The following is a 19,029-nucleotide window of genomic DNA, read 5'->3' as shown; positions in this document are numbered from 1 at the left end:
GCTAGGAAGATATTTTTATAACCACCTTGTATTTTAAATATATGTTATCTCTGCTTGCGTATTTAATGTATTAATTTTTCTTCAAATCACATATTTTGTTTCTGCACAGAAATAAAAAAATTATGCATTCAATCGCATAAATTAATAGCATTTGCTGATTTAAAAAAAAATGTGATTAAATTATAATTTAAAAATTATCTTCATTTTAAGCATTATTTACATATAAAACAGATGCGTTTCTAACTATTCTGAAACGAAAGGTAAGATATTACATGATAACTCAGATAAGATTTTACCTGACTGAGAATAAGAACAGTATTATTATCAGTGCATGTATTCTAGGACTGATAACATGAACAAAATAATGAAGTATATATTCAAATGTAAAAACAAAATTTATAAAATATCATATATATGAAAATTGTGACAAATTGAGAAATTTTATTACGAAAATACGTCATAATTTGATATCTGAGTAACAGCAGACAGTATTTACAAACACTCTGATAAAAGATACTGATAAATATAGTTACGTGAGAACATCAGATGTTATCAGTTATCAGATGATTGATATATGCAAATGAAAATAGTTCATAAATTTTTTAAAGCAAAATAAGCTGGCAAAAACATACCGAGTGCTACTTTAGTTATTTCTGAAATCTTGCCAAATAAGTACAGCATTTTAATTATAAAATTAGATTGGATGTATCTTATTTTCTTGCGCCAACGTTTAAAAAAAAATACTTCAATTGGCCCTAGATATGCAAACTCTTCACGAAAATTAAAATTATTCATGAAAACTTTGCACTTAAGAGCATTTCCTCATGCTATTTGTTTTAAAAATCTTCATTTTATCCAGGGCCGCCCCTAGGCCATTGGCTGCCCGCGTACATTCCTAAGATTGTCCCCCCCCCCCAAAATTTAAAAAAAAAATTATCAATGATTAATAAATTTTTTATTCATATTTATTAAGTACTTACATATGACAAATTGTATAAAAAGTACTTACGTATGACAACTATTTACAATGAATTTAATGAACTTAAAATATTTAGCCGTAGTATCACGAGATGGCCGTCCCTAATTTGCGCAGCCCGTGTACTCTTACCCCCCGCTAGGAACGGCCCTGATTTTATCCCAGGTTGTTGTTCGTGGAGATGGCTTCCCCTCGAACAAACGTACGGAATTTTATGGAGATATGCAGGGGCAAAAATGAAAAAATAAAATAAAATTCAAAACTCTGGCAAAATAGAGTTCTTTTTGAAATGATCAATAGACTGGAATTTATTCCAATTTAATATATCTATAATTTATTATATCTAGAATTACTTAATGGGAAAACTCTTTCCATTAAGTTATATTTTTCAGCTGAAGATACCCTCACAAATTTACCAATGTTCTATTTCTCGAGATCTTTACATAATAAATAGAAATTATACGTAGTTATGATAATAACTAGCAATGCACCCATGCATTCTTATTATAATGAGCTACATTCCCGCTCCTGACATAAGAAAGGAAATTAGCTTGCCATTTTTCTCTGATTGAAGGCATCCCACAAAGTTAGATAAATCCTATAACGTCAACAAACTGGCGTATTGGAATGTGGTTTCCACTTAAAGACTTATCACAGATGTAGCCATTTTTTAGGGAAGATGGTCTAAGTATATAAATGTTAGCTCATATAATCACCAACAGATGGCACTGTCAAATCAAAATGTATGTCAAATTTCGCATTTTTTTTTTTAATTGGAAACTACTGAATTTGAGTCATATTTTGAGAAATAACACCGATTTTCAGTTATACTTTCAATTGTTAATTCTAGGTATCACTTTGAAAAACGTATTTATGTGCTGTTATTATCAATTTTTTTTACTGGTGTTTCAAGTGCTTTTAAAATATTTGACGAAGCTTATGGATATAACTCTACCTTTAAAATCATATTTCACAAGTAAATAAGTAAATGCTTAATTATTTTCGATTGTCCTTATTGTGCGTCAACAACATATTTTGCAGTTTGATCTTGGTTTCTTACTATAGTATTGACTTTTTAATCGTACTGTTATTGCTCCTGTCATTCTACTGCTCTAATATTGCGAATTCAATCTTTATTACTGAGTTTTCGAGTTATCAGTTAATTCTAATATGTGTTTATGGAGTTAGAAAAGATTCTAGACACTTTAAATACATCATTAATAATTTGAATTGTTTGCTACTTTTCCTTGCTCCAACGCCTTGGTTAACTTCCTAATGAAAACTGCAGCTTAATTCTCAGAGATTTCGATTCTTTTATTTCTGTTTGAGCATAATTACTTTGTTACTGCATCAATAAATTTAGTTCATTTTGCTATATCAATAATTTTCTCTTCTTTTACTGTACTTTTAACCACTGCTAAAAACTATATTTTTAAATTTTAATTTCTGTCATTACTCCGACTGTAGAGTTGTTCAAATGCATTCACTTAAAAATATATTTTAGAATACCTGAGATCCTTTAAAAAAACTCACTTTTCTTTCTTCACTAGAAAATAACGTACATACATATGTTTCGATGTACCAAAAGATTTTAAAATAAATGTCCATTTTTTTTGGAACGAAAAGAGAATACATATATTTTCAATAAAATCATGACATGAAATCAGAATAAAAACTATATGAAATATTTGTAAACTGAAAATTCCTTCGGAAATCCAGACGAAAATTTATATATAACATCAAACTAAATGTTCTGTAAATTATCCAGCTACTGAAGTCAGCAGTATCCTTGTAGGATTTCCAACTTTTGTAATATAATTTCCAAACGTAAGAACTGCAAACCCAGCACTTGGCTACCTTGATGATTCATTATAAATCTTAAATAATGCATCAGAATGATACAATTTTTTTTTTTAAAAAAAGAGTTCTAAATTTCGACCTTCGAACACACGTCGAGCACAATCTTTTTTCTTAGAAGAAAGTTTCTTCAAGAAGCTCGAAGAATACTTTTAAGTGAAAGATGATTGGTGAAAATTCACAAGGTTTATTCAGTGCATTCACAAGTCAATGAAAACGAGGTGTTAATGTATAACAGTATCTTACAATTCCGATTCACTGCTAGGATTTTCTTTAATCTTTGGCAACGGTGTCTGAAAACTGACGCTCCGGCTTGGTCCTGGTTTGTTGGAAATGAGCGAAACGGTAGATGGTTTCTTTTTTGCATGTCTGTGAGAAAGTCTGAGTGAAGCTGTTTTCCTTTTTTGACCCAAAAATCTCTGCAAAGACATCTTGGGGAAGTACGCCAACACTACTCCCAGCAGGACAGTTACTATCACTGCACTTGCGACAATGGCTGCTTTGATAGGATCAGGAAACTCAGCTGTAAAGCGAATAAAAAGTCAACATTACTGTAAAACTCGTTTCAAGTACAAGATCATTCACAATTCAGTATACATGAGTGCATGTGAAATGGCCGATAAAGAGAAATAATGGTTTACTTTAATGCACATGCGCTTAGGGAAAGAAAAATAAAAAAAAAGTCTTCATTATTCTCTTAAATTTTCTAATTATTCTAATTATTATAATTCTTTTACTTCATGTAAATATCAGTACACACAATGGAATTTGAAATATTATGATTCTGGAGTTTCGGAACTTCAGTTATCTAGTTGGTTAGTTTTCCCTTCTGAGCTAAATAAAATTAAGCATTTTGTTAATTCATTTACGTGTTTGCAAAGTTTGTTTGATTTAAAATATAACGAATGAAAAAGTTACTATAGTGTGCAATTTAATTAAGACAAAGTGATTTATTTTATCATTTATGGACACTGCGCAAGAAAAAAAAAATAGTTTATCTCCCGTTCTACTGGGACTATTGACGAAATTCAGCTTGCGTTTTTCATGTCTTGAAAGCTCGAGTTAAGATATGTATTAGATTTATATATAGCATTGTTCTGATACAGGTATTTTGACACAAAATCGAACTTTTTCTGAAATGATATGCCATTTTTTTCCATACTTCGATGCTACGACTCAAATTATGCGAAACTGCTAAATTCTGTAAAAATCGCATGTAGCTTTTTAAACATTAGTTCTCAAAATTTTCAACTCCTCAATGTTAGACTAGAAGAGAAACACGCTAATGTGACAATCAAAATCGTAAAAAACAACCTTATATTTAGCGTAGGTATAATGAAACACTCAATCGATTTCGAGGGCAGCTAAAGGTCCCTCCTCATCAGGAGAAAGAAATACATAGAAAGAAGAAAATAGGAGAAGGAGTCACAGAAACACGTAGTGCTTATCAGCACTGCACGTGGTTATAACTAGATTTTTAATCAGAGTTGCACTGGCCGCCTACTTTTACTGAGCCAGGCTGTCTGATCAAGCATAAAGAAATGTTAGCGAAGTTAAAATAGGGAGCGAGGGGCAAATGCACATTACGCTCAAAATCTGAACTTCAAATAATGGAAAGCCAAAATGCCAATGATTTAAAAATTTCGGAGTTCCTATGGTTCAAAACCATCTACCTCCACATCAGAATTACTAAAAGCGAGCAGAAATAAGAAAAATTTGGCATAAGTGATTTACTTGATGCACACTAGAGGGAGCCACAGGCTCGAGAAAGTTTAGGGATGGAGATGAGAAAATAAAAACTTAAGTTTCATAATTTTTTTATAAGTTTTTAGGTTTTAAAAATTTTTTTGTATTTTATATTTTATACTTTTTTTGGTTTTTTATAATTTTTTATACACAGTACAAACACTAAAGCAAAAAGTGGATAGGAAAGATTTTACGATTAATAGGCTCATTGGCATGTGGCTTGTGTTGGGGAGTGCAAATAATTATTGAGATCGCGATGAAAATATTCATAGGCAGATTTGAAATCTGCGGGAGATGTGATTCTTAAGTAAACAGATTGATAACTTTGCTTGAAGATCTTGATAGTGGTAGCAGAAGATGTAATAAGCAATTAAATGGCAGCTCGCTGAAGAGACGTCCTTCCTTCATGGCGCGGGAGCTGGAACTGATGTTGACGACGAACGACGAAGATCATATGCTTTGTAATAGTGTCAGAGCGCGAAGCGCTCTTTTACTATGTTTCATATTAAAAATATCAGGAGTTAGAGTTCGTTAATGAGCGGTCCGAGACTGGTGTTTGAGCATAGAATTGAGGTGAGCCGTTCTTCAACCGGCGAGGCGGTGGTGGCGGGGCCACACTAGTCTAGCAGTGACGTGAAAGGTAATGTAGTGCTTTTGTATAGTGGTAGCTGTAGTGACGGTGTCAGTATTAAAGCCTGTGTTATGGGGCAAGTATATGTGCTGGGTACCTGTGTTTTTCAACAGGGATTGGAGTATATCGAAGGTTTGATATTTCTGGATTATGATGAAATTGGACTGATTAAAAGAAGTTGGTGGAGAGTTTGCGTATATATTCTGCAATGGTATTGATATTGAGATCTGTGTGAATGGTGTTATTTGGGATAAACCAAGGTGCATTTACAATTTCACGAAGCATTTTGTTTTGAAGAATTTGTAGTTTTTTGATGTGCATTTTTGCCGCTTGTCCCCATATAGGGCAGGCATAGAGTAGAGCAGGTCTGAGTATCATTTTGTAAAGTATGACTTTGTTGGATATGGAAAGTACACTGTGTCTGCCTAAGAGAGGCCGCATAGTGGCCGCTGTCATTTTAAATTTTTCTGTGACAGCACTGAAGTGTTGCCTAAAGGTGAGTTTGCTATCTAGAGTGATCCCTAGGTATTTCACCTCGGAGACCCATTCTATATCATCATCAAAAATTTGGGGTGGTGCTGGGGTGTAATTCGAGGTACCTTTACGAAAGATGATTGCTTTTGATTTATTTGTGTTGATTGCTATTCTCCAAAGTGTGAACCAGTGCTCGAGTGCTATGAGGTAATGCTGTAATTGAAGTCGAATGTGATTTGTATGTATTGCCCTCGTGAGAATGGCCGTATCATCGGCGAACAGTGCTAGTGTGATAGTGTCATCTTTGGGTATGTCATATGTATAGATATTATAGAGTAGGGGGGAAAGAACTGCTCCCTGGGGGACGCCAGCTGTAATGGGTCGTATGGAGGAGTGCGTATTGCGAATTTTGATGGTAAATGTGCGATTACTAAGATATGAAGCTATAAGTCGAATAAGATGATCTGGGAAGTCCAACTTGATAAGTTTGTAGATGAGTCCTTTATGCCATACTCTGTCAAATGCTTTTGACACGTCTAAGAAAATTGCTCCTGTGGGGATTTTGGCATTGTAACCATCTGTAATGTAATTGATGACTCTTAGAAGCTGATGTGTAGTGCTGTGTGAATGACGAAAACCAAACTGTTCTGAGGGTGTGTAATGGCTGACTGGAATGTTTTTGTGAATGAAATACAAAATAATTTTTTCCGTGATTTTAGATAGGCTGCTAAGCAGGCTTATTGGCCTGTAGTTCTGTGGAAATGTATTATTCTGTTTGGGTTTTGGGAATACTATGATAGATGCATTTTTCCAGGCTGATGGGAAATATGAGTATTTGATAATGGCATTGATGAGTTTAGTAATGTATGTAATTCCATTTATGGGGAGATTTTTTAATGCCTTATTTGGGATCCTGTCTTGGCCAGAGGCTTTCTTATTTTTAAGTGCACTGATAAATTGTGCAACAAGTGTTGGTGTGGCAAGAAAGGTGAAATTTAGTGGAGCTGGAATGCCAAGATAGCTATCAACCACTGTGTTGACGTGATCAATATGATCATTGTCATAAGGGACTGGATTTGGTGTAAAAGAGTCTTGAATGACATCTGCTATTGTGTTGGCTTTGTCAAGATCAGAGTAAACCATTCCCGACGGTCCATGTAAGGGGGGGATTTGCTTATAAGAGTTTTTGAGATTACGGGAGATGTCGTACAGTGAGTTATCTTCAGTGGATAGTGTATTTAGAAAATTTGTCCATTTGCTGCTTTTGTACTCCTTGATTGCTCTTTTTATACTGCTTTGGAGTGAATTTAGTCTGCGTTTGGCCTGAGGGTCTCGGGTGTTTTGCCAGAATTTGCGTACTCTATTTTTTATGATAATCTGCTCCCTTATGTTGCGTGGAAGGGGTTGGAAACGTCTGTTGACATAGAATGTATTAGTAGCGTCATTAATGGCTGCTTTGATCTGATTGGTGAATTGTTCAATTTCCTTATCAATATCCTCTTTATTATTAATGAGGGGGTTGCCTGGGACTGTACTGGAAATAATATTAGTAAATTTGGGCCAGTTTGTAACACCAATTGAGCGTAGTAGTGAAGGAGGGCTAGCATTTGTAAAAATTTTCAGTAATACTGGATTGTGATCTGAAGAAAGTGCTGGGATTGAGGTAATTTCATGCTGGTATGGAAAATCCCTTGCGATGAAGAAATCAATAATTGTAGATCTGTTTAGGGAGAAATGCGTGGGTTCTTCTGGTGCTATCAGTGAGTAATGATTTTGATTAATGAGATCAAAAAGTAAGTTGCCGTTTCTGTTTGCTCGTCCAGGATTCCAGCTAGGGTGCTTTGCATTATAGTCACCTCCTGCTATTGATTTGGGGTGTATAGTGATCAGGCTATTGAGTTCTGTAATGTTAAGGTGATTTGTGGGTGGTATGTAAATATTGGTAATTGCAAATGAGGTATTGTCAATTGTGATAATGACGTTGACGTTTTCAAAGCTGTTTGTGAGCACTGGCTTGTGGAAGTGTGAGATACTGCTTTTAACATACGTGATGACCCCGCCGCCTCGTCCTGAGAGTCTATCACATCTGTAGGCAAAGTAATTTGGAAAGAGGACCGTCCTGGCTGGCTTGAGATGAGTTTCCTGCACTAAAATAACATCCGGCTCGAATTCTAATATGAGATCGCTTAATTCATCTTTTCTGGAGTCCATTGGCATTCCAAGTGAGAATGCTGTAGTATCTGTTATTATTTGCTGCTGGAGAGTTAAATGTGACTAGTGATTTTTTCAATAATGTCTACTATTATTTCTATTTTGTCAAATATTGAAGTTTTTTGTTTGATTGTTTTATTCCGTTTTTGATGTCATTCCATATGACTTTTAGCGATTGGAGACTGAAGAGGTCATCAGAGCTTTGCATTGTCTCTGAGGTTTCTGTCTGGGCTGCAGCAGCTGGTTCTGTGAGTGGCGGGAAATTTTCTGAATTGCTTGTCCAGGGGTTATTGGCAGGCGGCTGGCTTGGGATGAAATTGTCAGTTTTCCTTTTTGTCTTTGGTATAGCCGGGCAACCGGAAAAGGACGCAGGATGTGGTCCCCCGCAGTGACAGCACCTTGCAGGTTCTTCTGGTTTTAGTTTACATTCGCCGGACGTCGATCGATGTGGGCCCCCACATCTCACACACACCCATTCTCTTGTACATAATAATGAGTTGTGGAAGAACCCCTGGCACCTATAGCACTGTGGAGGTCCTGGTTTTCTTTTAAGTGCCTCTACGGTAACTCTGAGATAGCCAATGTAAGTGAGGTTGTAAATGGTTTTGTTTTGCTCGTTTCTTGGCAAATGCACTAGAAAGAGCGGCATTGGTTTGTTCTCACGTCTATTTCTAAGATTAGATATATAGGTAGCTCCATATCCTTGATTTCTTAATTCTTGTACTATGTACTGATGGTCCATAGTAACAGGAAGTCCTCGTATGACAATTTTTAAAACCTTTTCATCTTGAAGTTGGTAAGTGTGTGATTTTAACTTTTTCTCCTTAATGACTTCTCTCACATATCTGTGAGCATCTGCATCAGGGAGAGTCACATGCAATTTGGTGCCTTTTAATTGGCCTGTAATTGTTTTCCCTGTTTGAACACTAAGCTCAGCCAGGAATTTATCAGCTTGAGGGACATCATCTATAATAATTGGCGGGACTCTGATTTTTCTACTGTTCGAGGGCTCAGGGGCCGCCGGATTATGTGTACCCTCACTTTCATTATCCATTTTTTCCTCATTGTTGTTTATATTAATTTCGCTCATTTCTGTTTCTAGTCCACTGTATCTGTTAGCGGTTTTAATGGCAGGTTCAAGTTGTTCTGTGTCGGAGTTTGTAGAAGCCGAAGAACGGCGCCTATGTCTTTTACGTTGCTCCTTATATGGTTCTCCATGTAAGACGTTCATTAAGTGGTCGACTTTTTGTTCTAATTCTTTAATTTTTTGGTCACGATATTCAATTTCAGTAATTGCTTGGTTTTCTTCTAATACACGTGTTTTGTTTAAGATGCATATTAGGAAGTGTTGCAGTCTATGTGAAGCATGATAAGTAATTGTTTCACTAGTTAATATGTCTTGAGCTAGTGCAGAGAGTCTAGCGCATTCCTCAACAGTGGAGAGGATGTGTAATTGTTTTTCCAGATACGTGATGAACTGATCAGTTTCTGCTTCATTTTGGAAAAGCTTTTTTCTTTCTTCCGGATAAGCAATGATCTTTGAAATTGGTGAGCTAGGTGGTGAGTGCGACATTTTTTCTCTATTCTTTTCTGGGCTGATATCTGGTGGAATTGCAGCAGAATTCTTAAAATGATCTGTCATTGTGTATCATGTAATACTCAAAGAGAGTATCGACCGCAGGAACAGGAGAAAAAAAAAACAAAAAATCGAAGAGCCACTTTGCCCGCACCGCGCCGGGTGTGCAATAGGTGGAATCTCCGATGAATACAACCAGTGCCTCTGTCAAGCGCCGACACGCAAGCTTGGAGGGTACTCTGGTTGCAGAACGACCAAAATTCTAAGATATTTCTTGTTAATCACAAGAAATTATTTGCACAGAGTGATTCTGTGCGATAAGCAAATATGGCACAATTGCTTCGTCGATACCAAAGCTGCCACGTGTTAGTCCTAGTAACTCCACGAGACGAGCGAGGGGACGGAGCACCTTCACGCTCGGAAGTCAGGAGACGAATGTGAACTCAACTGATGTTGAGAGGGCGTGTCTTGCCCTTTTGGATGGAGGGTAGATGCCGAACTCTCGGCCAATCACGGCTCTCGGTCTCTTCTGTGAGCTGCGAATAGCAGGATCGTATGCTGGAATCCGCTGAAGTGCTCGGTTATCAATCTGTTCAATTTTGAGGAATAAATTTTGACTAAGCTTTTCAATATGGTAATCTACAGGTTTAATGTTTAGGTCCGAATGAATCACATCTGTACGGACGTACCAGGCTGCATTCAGGGCCATACGTAGGGTCTTACTTTGAAAAGATTGAAGTTTCTTGACATGAGTTTTTGCAGCAGTACCCCAGATTGTACATGCATACATGAAGACAGGTCTTATAATTGATGTATAGAGAAGAATTTTGTTTTTAATTGACAGTTGGCTCTTCCGAGCTAAAAATGGGTAAAGTTGGGCTCTAGCACCTTTCGCTTTATTGAGAACACTTTCAATGTGAAGGCGCCAGGTTAATTTAGAATCAAGTACAACTCCTAGGTACTTGTAAGAATTTGACCAGGAAACATAATCGTCGAAAAACTTTAAGTTAATGGAAGGGTACGGGAGGGGGCTACGTTTGAATATCATAGCAGCACATTTAGCAACATTAATTTTGATTTTCCAAGTGATGAGCCAGTGCTGAAGGCTAGAGAGATAACTCTGAATGGTTTGGACCAAGTTTTCAAGGCGTTTGTGTTGAGCTAGGATGGCCGTATCATCTGCATAAAGTGCAAGAGTGATACTAGGTGATTTTGGTATGTCATTTATAAAAATGTTGAACAAAATTGGGCCTAAAAGTGACCCTTGGGGGAAGCCGCTGAGTATGGGACGGGGTGCCGAAATGAAAGAATTAACTCGTACAGAAAAAGATCTATTAGTGAGGTACGAATTAATTATATGAATTAAATGGGCCGAAACGTCAAGTCGTATGAGCTTGATAATAATTCCTATATGCCAAGTCCTATCAAATGCTTTGGCTATGTCAAGAAATAAAGCGCCAGTAAGCATTTTGTTACGAAACCCTTCGTGAATGAACTCCACTGTCCTCAGCAGCTGGTGCGTGGTGCAGTGTTTTGCTCGAAATCCAAATTGTTCATCAATCAGAACGTTGTGATTTCGGAGAAAATCATTCAGGCGTTTAAGTAACACAAACTCGTATATCTTAGATAACGAGGATAGGAGGCTGATAGGTCGATAATTTTGAGGGTTAGAAAGGCTTTGGCCTGGTTTTGGAATAGGCACAATAAGTGCTTGTTTCCAGCTTTGAGGAAAATAGCAATGCTGTATCATAAAATTTATAAGCATTACTAAGAAAAATAGATAGTTGGTGGGTAAATTTTTAATCATACGATTAGAAATAGAGTCCATACCAGGGGCTTTTTTGGGTTTGAGCTTGGTAATGTATTCACTTACCTCGCTCATGGATGTATAGTGTATATCTTTCGCGAAAGGCGAGGAGAGGAAACGTTCAACATCTTGTGGGAAAGAACTTGCGCTGTTCGCAAAAATTCCTTCATTATGTGGTGTAAATTGAGTTTGAAGAGAATCCGCAATTAATTCGGATTTCTCAGCGTCTGTGTGAGCCACCGCTGCGTCCGTAGCTAAGGACGGAATGTTAGATTTGTGTTTGCGTAGGCGGGCTGATGCGCGCCAAAGACTGTTATCATTGGTCGTTAAGGACTGAATGTAATTCGTGTATTGTGATTGGAAGAACTGGTCACATGATGCCTTGATCTCATTTTGGAGAGTACGGAGTTGAATTTTTAAGCCAGGATTTCTATTTCTTTGCCAAAGTCTCCGTATTTTATTCTTTTCTTTAATTTTGAGTTTAATTTCTTGAGGTATTTTACGAAAATTGGGTCTGAGGGTGGGTTTTGATACTTCTTTATAAGTATCAGTTAGGGTGTTCGTTAATTGATCTACTGCTTTGTCAATATCATGGCTGGATTTAATTTCGAGGGAGGGTATGCTTTTAGAATTTAATTTAAAGCGAAAATTGTCCCAATTTGTAGAGACGAGTGCCGGAAAATTTTGAGTAAAAATAGTACAGCTAAGGTCGATGGTTACGGGGTTGTGATCTGATGATAAACAATTTTCAACAGTCACTTGATATCCAAAAGGGATGTTTCTAAAGAGTGCCAAATCTATAAAAGAGGGGGCACCCCGTGAACCATATCTAGTGGGGGAATCCGGCGCAATGATTTTAATTTGGGCGCACTGAGCCCATTTTAGGAGGCCACGACCAGCAGGGTTTGATCTATGGCAACGTTAATGCCGGTGGTGACAATTTAAATCACCAGCTATGATAAGATTATTTGAAAAATTGAGCAGTTTATTAAAATCGACCACAGGAAAATTTCCACCTGGTGGAAGATAGGCAGAGATCATGACTAGGGATGGCGAATTTTGAATAAAAATTTCGATAATTGTTACTTCGAGTTTACTCATACTCGGAGTGTCAATGCTGCGATGCGGGATTGAATTTTTTATGTAAATACAAGTGCCACCATGATAAACATCACGTGTATTCGAAGCTTGCCTGTCATTTTTATAAAGTGCATAATTTACAAGCTTGGGAGCTCTCCCTGGCTGGAGTTTGGTCTCTTGGACAAAAATGATATCAAAATCCTTCTCTTCTACATAGTCTCTAAACTCATGAAATTTGGAAAGAATGCCATTTGCATTCCAGGTGCATAGTTTAAGATTTTTCAACCCTTTCAAAGTATTGAATTTTAATGGATGTGGGAATCAGAGAATTGGAGAGTGACATAGCTCTCAAAGATGTAGTAGGCCGTGTCAGCACCAGATGGAGCCACTCTGAGCTGCGGTAAGGCGTTTTTGAATGCCAAAAGTAATTTGCTCTGGTCAATACCAGGCTGGTTAGAAATTTGGATTATAGCCAAAAGGATTTCGGTGCAATTTAGATTCGAATTTACTCCAGTGGGGACCGATAAATTTGGAATAAGTGGGGGTGCAGTCTGTTGCATACCCGTAAGGGCAGCAGAGTAGGATACTCCAGGACGAGTATTATTTGCACTGGGAGTGTGTGCAGCCGGCAGTGTTGGAAATGAATTGTGTTGTATATTAAATTTGTTCGTGTTGCCAACGGTCTGACTGGGTTTTGTACTTGGCTTTGGTGGTTGACGATTTTTGGATCCAGGGAATCTTGGACAGGATCTCCAGTTTGCTGCGTGGCTCCCGGAACAGTTGGCACATTTGTTGGGTTCTTCGAAGGGCTTGGTGCATTCTTTCGCCTGATGCGGACCAGCGCATCTAACACATCGTTGGGGTAACGTGCAGACCTCCGAAGAATGAAAGAATCCCTGGCAACGCCAGCATTGGGAGAGACCTTTCTGCCCTTTGAAGTGTTCCATCACCACTTCTGTGCCAAGGAGTTCGGTGACTGAATATATTTCCGATGCTTTGAGGCTGTTATGTATCTGGAGATAGAAGAGTGGCATCGGCATTTTTGTCTTGAATTTTTTCAGCTGCGATATCTTATGGATTTTAAAACCAAGTACTTCGACCGCAGTCTGCACAACGTTGATCGGTGTGTTGGAGGGTAATCCCCTAATGACCACTTTGAGTGGTCTGTCAGATGAGAACCTCAGTGGAACGGTGCCTTGGTACACCAGGGTACCTGTGCCGAAGGCCCTACCCCATGTAGAATATATTTAGAAGTTTCGAATTGCTGCTTTTCATTAAGTTTATACATATTAGTCTAATCAAGTTTTTTTTTTTTTTTTTTTTTTTTTTAACATTTTTAAGTATATTTTGAATTTTTTAATTTTTTTTTGGTGGATTTTAGGGATTTTTTTTTTATATATTACCAGAAAGCCAGAAAGCTGTCGAGTGATGAGAAATCCTAGAAACAAAGATGTGAAACACAAGGCAGTGCCCAAAATGATGCCAGCCCTTGGCAAATAAATATATACAAATTTATATACATACATGAGAGTACAATAACAATAATAAAATAAATATACATACTGAAGGTGTTGCTAAGAAGACAATAATTATATAAAGCAGAGAAACCATTACTATGCTATGCCATTACATGATCCATTCATTTAATATGGCCAAAGGCCTGTGTTTGTTGTCCAGATTGTATGGGTCGTACTCAGGTATCTTAATGGCAGGGTTTCCAATCTCTAGCTGCCTGCTATGAAATCGTTTTGCAATTTTGTAGTATACAGATTTAAGCGGGCGCACGCCCAGTTCCTCATGAATTTTATTATTCCTCACGTACCATGGTACATTGGCAATTTGTCTGAGAGTGGAATTTTGGGCAATTTGTAGCTTGCCCCGATACCTGTTACATGAGTACGCCCATACAGGACATGCATAGCATAGTAATGGACGCAAAATGGATTTATAAATGAGTAACTTGTTATCTATAGTCAAAACACTGTTTCGAGCAATTAAGGGGAAGAGTTGAGCTTTACGGGCTCGAAACTTATTAATAATATTTGTGATGTGTGGGTTCCATGACAGAGTTTTATTGAGGATCACCCCAAGATAAGGGACTTGCTGGGCCCAGGGGATGGAGCTGCCGTACATTACCAGGTTTTTTTTGAACTTCTTCTTCCTGGTAAACAGAATGGCTTGAGTTTTATCTATGTTGACCTTAATCTTCCATTGAGTGAGCCAAGTCTCCAGTGCATGTATGTAATTTTGTAGATGTTGTATAGCTGAACCAGCAAATGCACTTTGTGTGAGGATTGCTGTGTCGTCAGCATACATAGCCAGTGTTGTGTCCTGAGTTGTAGGGATATCGTTCACGTAAATATTAAAGTAGGTGGGCCCTAAAAGGGACCCCTGCCCTTATGGGGTGTAGATTAGAATTTGTTCCTGAGACGTGAACGACAAAGTTTCTACCTGTTAGGTAGGATTTAGTGATGTTTGTGATGTAATCTGGGAAGCCCAGATTGTGTATTTTGTAAACTAGTGCCTCCAGCCAGACCCGATCAAAGGCCTTGGCTATGTCAATAAACAGACCGCCAGTAACTCTCCTCTTGTGCAGACCGTCCGATATAAGCTCAACTACCCTGTAGAGCTGGTTCGTGGTTCCCAAGCCTTTCCGGAAACCGAATTGGCTTGGGATTAAGATGTTGTGTTGCTCCAGGTGATGATTTATTCTTGTGAGAAGCATAGCCTCGTAGACCTTGCTCATGGAGGAGAGCAGACTGATCGGCCGGTAAGCAGTGGGGTCGGATGCTGGTTTCCCCGGTTTCAGGATGGGTACAATTTTTGCCGTTTTCCAGGCCTGTGGGAAATGCTGTAATTGCATGATCCTGGTGAATATCTTCGCCAGGATGAAGATGATCTTAAGTGGCATTTTCTTTAGCATATAGTTGGTGACCCCATCCAAACCAGGGCTTTCCCGCTTCTTGAGTTTATTGACACAATCAAGGACCTCTGAAGGCATAACCGGAGGGATGTTGTTTATGTTTGTATTTGTTGTAATATTGTTATGAAATGTGTAAACAATGTTTTCTGTTGGAATGTCATGTATGTTGTTCGTGCAAAACTGAGATTCCAGTTCTAACAGTGCTAACAGTTCTGCTTTCTCAGTTTCGGTGTAATGAATCCTCGTGGGGCCTTTAAGGGGCGGAATTTTGTTGCAGCATTTTGTATACCTAGAAACAGCTTTCCACAGAGAGTTATTAGTCTGTCAGATTTTAGTGTGTGTGACTTAAATTGAATGTTGTTTTCGGTGAGAAATCTAACGACTGTCCGATAATCTGTTTCGTTAGTGGTGGTGAGGCGTAGAAATTCAATGTCTTGTTTGGATTGGACAGTCGGTGCGTGTCTGCGTAGCTGATTCAGTAAAAAGAACCAATCAGCACGCGGTTTAATGAAGATGGGTGGTGGTGTCTGAGTTTTAGGTGTTGTAGTTTCAGCCGGCTGCTGCGTTAAGTGATTGATGATTCGGCTGGTGACTTGGAGAGACGTGTTTTTGTGCGCTCCGTGGATTACCTCGTGCTTGCCTGCGCCATTTTCGCCGCCATCTTGGATGGTTTTGTGTTTTTTTGGCAGTTACCCATCTTTATCGTGATCTCATATTGGATTACAAGTTTATTTGTGCTCAATGTGTATTTCTCGGTTCTAGTGTAGTGCTTCGCTTGTGATATTTGTGAATTTTTTAGAAGATCGCTCGTGTGTGGTGATAGTGTATTTTCGACCGACATGGTGGGCAGTGACTTCCCGCCGCTACCGGTTAAGGAAAAAATGGATAAGAAAATTGCTACTGGGATACTGTGTGGACTCGCCGCCGATGTTATGGATTATGGAAATAGGATACTCGACCTGGACTGGCAGGAACTCTTCGCTAAGGAAAATTGGAACTACGACGATTTTTGTCGCGGAGTGGAGATGGTGGCAAAAATCAACACGGACCTCATTGCGCGGGGAGACTCGTGTAAAAATATTCTAAACCAGATGACAGATGAAGAGGTTGTGAAACGCATCCGACAGACTCTGGACAAGGATCAACTAACTGGAGCAACGCTGAGATCCAGCCTAGAAGGTAAGTGCCAAAGTGCTGCTTCTGCCCTTGGTTGTAATTTAAATTCTGATAGTGTTAAAAGTGCTTGTAAAAATGTGTTAATGAAAAACCTGTGTTCTGTTGCAAATGATTTAAGTACTAGTAATGATAATGTTAATGTTAAGCCTAATGGTACTAATGATTGTAATCCGGCTGAGACACCCAAACCTAGGCCTAAGCGCCCTTCGAAAAAATTTGCTAAGCGTTCAATTAATGATGATAGGGACGCAGATGGTTTCATTCTGCCGAAAACCACTGCGCGCCCTAGCAAGATAATCAAATGTAACGCCGATTTGCCACTGGCTAATAAATTTGAAAAATTGAGCACTCAGGATACTAATAGCAAACCAGATGATGATATTGACGATGTGGTAATGGAAAGTGTTGTCGCGAAAATTTCAAAACCCAAACCCATTATGGTGAAGCCAGATATAAAGTTTAATGAATTTATGAAGGTGTTGCGGGATAATGTTAAATGTGAATTTGCGGGCAAGGTGCAGGGGGACTTCCTCAAAATCTTCCCGGAGACTGAAGATGACCATCGCAAAATCTCCAAATTTCTCGATGAAAAGAAAGTAGATCACTATATCATACTTTCTAAGTTTGATAGGCCACTCAAAGTGGTCATCAGAGGCCTTCCGATCGACTGTGCTCCGGAAGATGTGCATGAGGAATTGACCCAATTGGGTTATAAAGTACGAAAGGTGGCACAAATGCACAGAATTAGGACAAGAGTCCCCATGCCCTTGTTCCAAATTCACATTGAACGTACCCCAGAAATTGATAAAATTTATATTACTAAGTTATTGAATTTCTATGTAAGCATTCAACCTTATAGAGTGAATGGGAGTGTTGTGCAATGTCATAATTGCCAGCACTTCCATCATTCATCTGAAAATTGCAAATTAAGACCCCGTTGTGTTAAATGCGCTGGCACCCACAAAACTGAGGAGTGTACCAGCAAATTTATTGCTGATGTTAAATGCTGTAATTGTGGGCAGGCAGGACATCCTGCGAATTATCGCGGATGCCCTAAATTCCCAGCTCCTCAGGGTGCCAGACCGCAAAACAAAAAAGAAGTACTTGTTAAAGAAAGCCATTTAAAACCCGGAATTTCCTTTGCTAATATTGTAAGCGGGAAAACTCCCCAGAGCACGGTTGAGGTAGCTAAAAAAGAAAATACTGTACAAATGGCGAGTAAATCTGAGAAGCCAGTTAACACGAACGATGTGGGCCTGTCTGGCCTTTTTGAAATGTCCAAATTAATTAAGGATATTATCAATATGTTCAATGGAATCTCTTTTGTCACTGTTATACGTAAGATCACGAAAAAAATGCCTGAACTACAGGCTACTCAAAATACTGTAGATAAATTATTTATTCTATTTGAACTATTTGAAGAACTTTTTGGATCTATAAATACTGCAAATAATGTATAGTTTGAAGTCTGTGCTAAACATAATTACATGGAACGCAAATGGATTATCTCATAGAATTCATGAGCTAAGAGATTTTATAAATGAGTACACTCCTGACGTTATGTTCCTACAAGAACACAAGCTTGGCCCAGCCATTCCTATCTATGTACCAAACTATGTTGTCCATAGGTCAAACAGAGATCCGGTAATCTCCCGCCCAAGAGGAGGTGGAACAGCGCTCCTGATTAAACGCTGCATCCCACATCTTCCAGTCACAGTACCGCAGCTTTCGGTCGTGGAGGCCTCTGCAATTTCACTCACAACAAACACTTCCACAACATACATTCTTGTCTCCACTTACATTCCCCCAGGACGTCTTGTTTCTGCAGTCCTGGCTGATTTACAAATATTACTGAGTCTAGGTAAACACATTATCCTAGGTGGAGACCTAAATGCACGACACCCCGCGTGGAACTGCTATAATTCAAACGACACTGGACGTGTAATTTTCAACTTAGCCCAATCGGCTGGATTACACATAGCAGCTCCGAAAACCCCAACACGGTACACCACTAGGTCCACCGGGATCCTTGACTTCTTCCTGCTCGGAAATACCAGTGTTCCACTGGATATTTCCGTGCTGGACGAACTGTCATCGGATCACAATCCGGTTAAGATGATTCTGGACATTAGTAGGTATACCACAGCAGACACAAGAGCCTTTAAAACAGACTGGCATATTTTTGCCAAAGCTCTCAACAACATACATTATACACTCCCTACGATACAGACTGGGGATGACATTGATAGTTTCATTCAGGAGCTCACAGAAAAGATCAAAGAAGCTCACGAAAAGGCAAAAGTCGAAATTCATAGAAGGGCATATACAAGAAGCTGTGATCTTCAAGCACTCATTAAACGGAGAAATGCTGCGCGGAGGCTCTTCCAAAAAACCAGATGTCATGAAGACAAAACCCTTTTCAATCGCCTTGCCAATGCAGTCAAGTCTCTTACACGCGTGCAAGCACAACAACGCTGGACCAGCTACCTTAACTCATATTCCACGGACGATAACTCCCTGTGGAAAGCTGTTTCTAGGTATACAAAATGCTGCAACAAAATTCCGCCCCTTA

The 19,029-nt window shown here is 38.6% G+C and overlaps 1 protein-coding gene across 3 annotated transcripts in view; it reads right to left on the bottom strand.

The window, feature by feature from the left end:
• Positions 1-421: 421 nt before the first annotated feature.
• The window catches only part of LOC118199251 (uncharacterized), a 134,869-nt gene continuing 116,261 nt past the window's right edge, over positions 422-19,029 (bottom strand). For all 3 annotated transcript variants that reach the window (XM_085812166.1, XM_085812165.1, XM_085812167.1), the window contains exon 5: positions 422-3,356. In XM_085812166.1, coding sequence (XP_085668292.1) covers positions 3,076-3,356 — 281 coding nt within the window. In that variant the 3' untranslated portion in view covers positions 422-3,075. The remainder of the gene's footprint in view (positions 3,357-19,029) is intronic.

The sequence above is a fragment of the Stegodyphus dumicola genome, chromosome 2 (genome assembly GCF_044657685.1).
Source record: "Stegodyphus dumicola isolate Sdum_Otavi_A_Nest chromosome 2, ASM4465768v1".
NCBI classification, from domain to species: domain Eukaryota; kingdom Metazoa; phylum Arthropoda; class Arachnida; order Araneae; family Eresidae; genus Stegodyphus; species Stegodyphus dumicola.
This window is presented reverse-complemented; position numbering and strand designations above follow the sequence as displayed.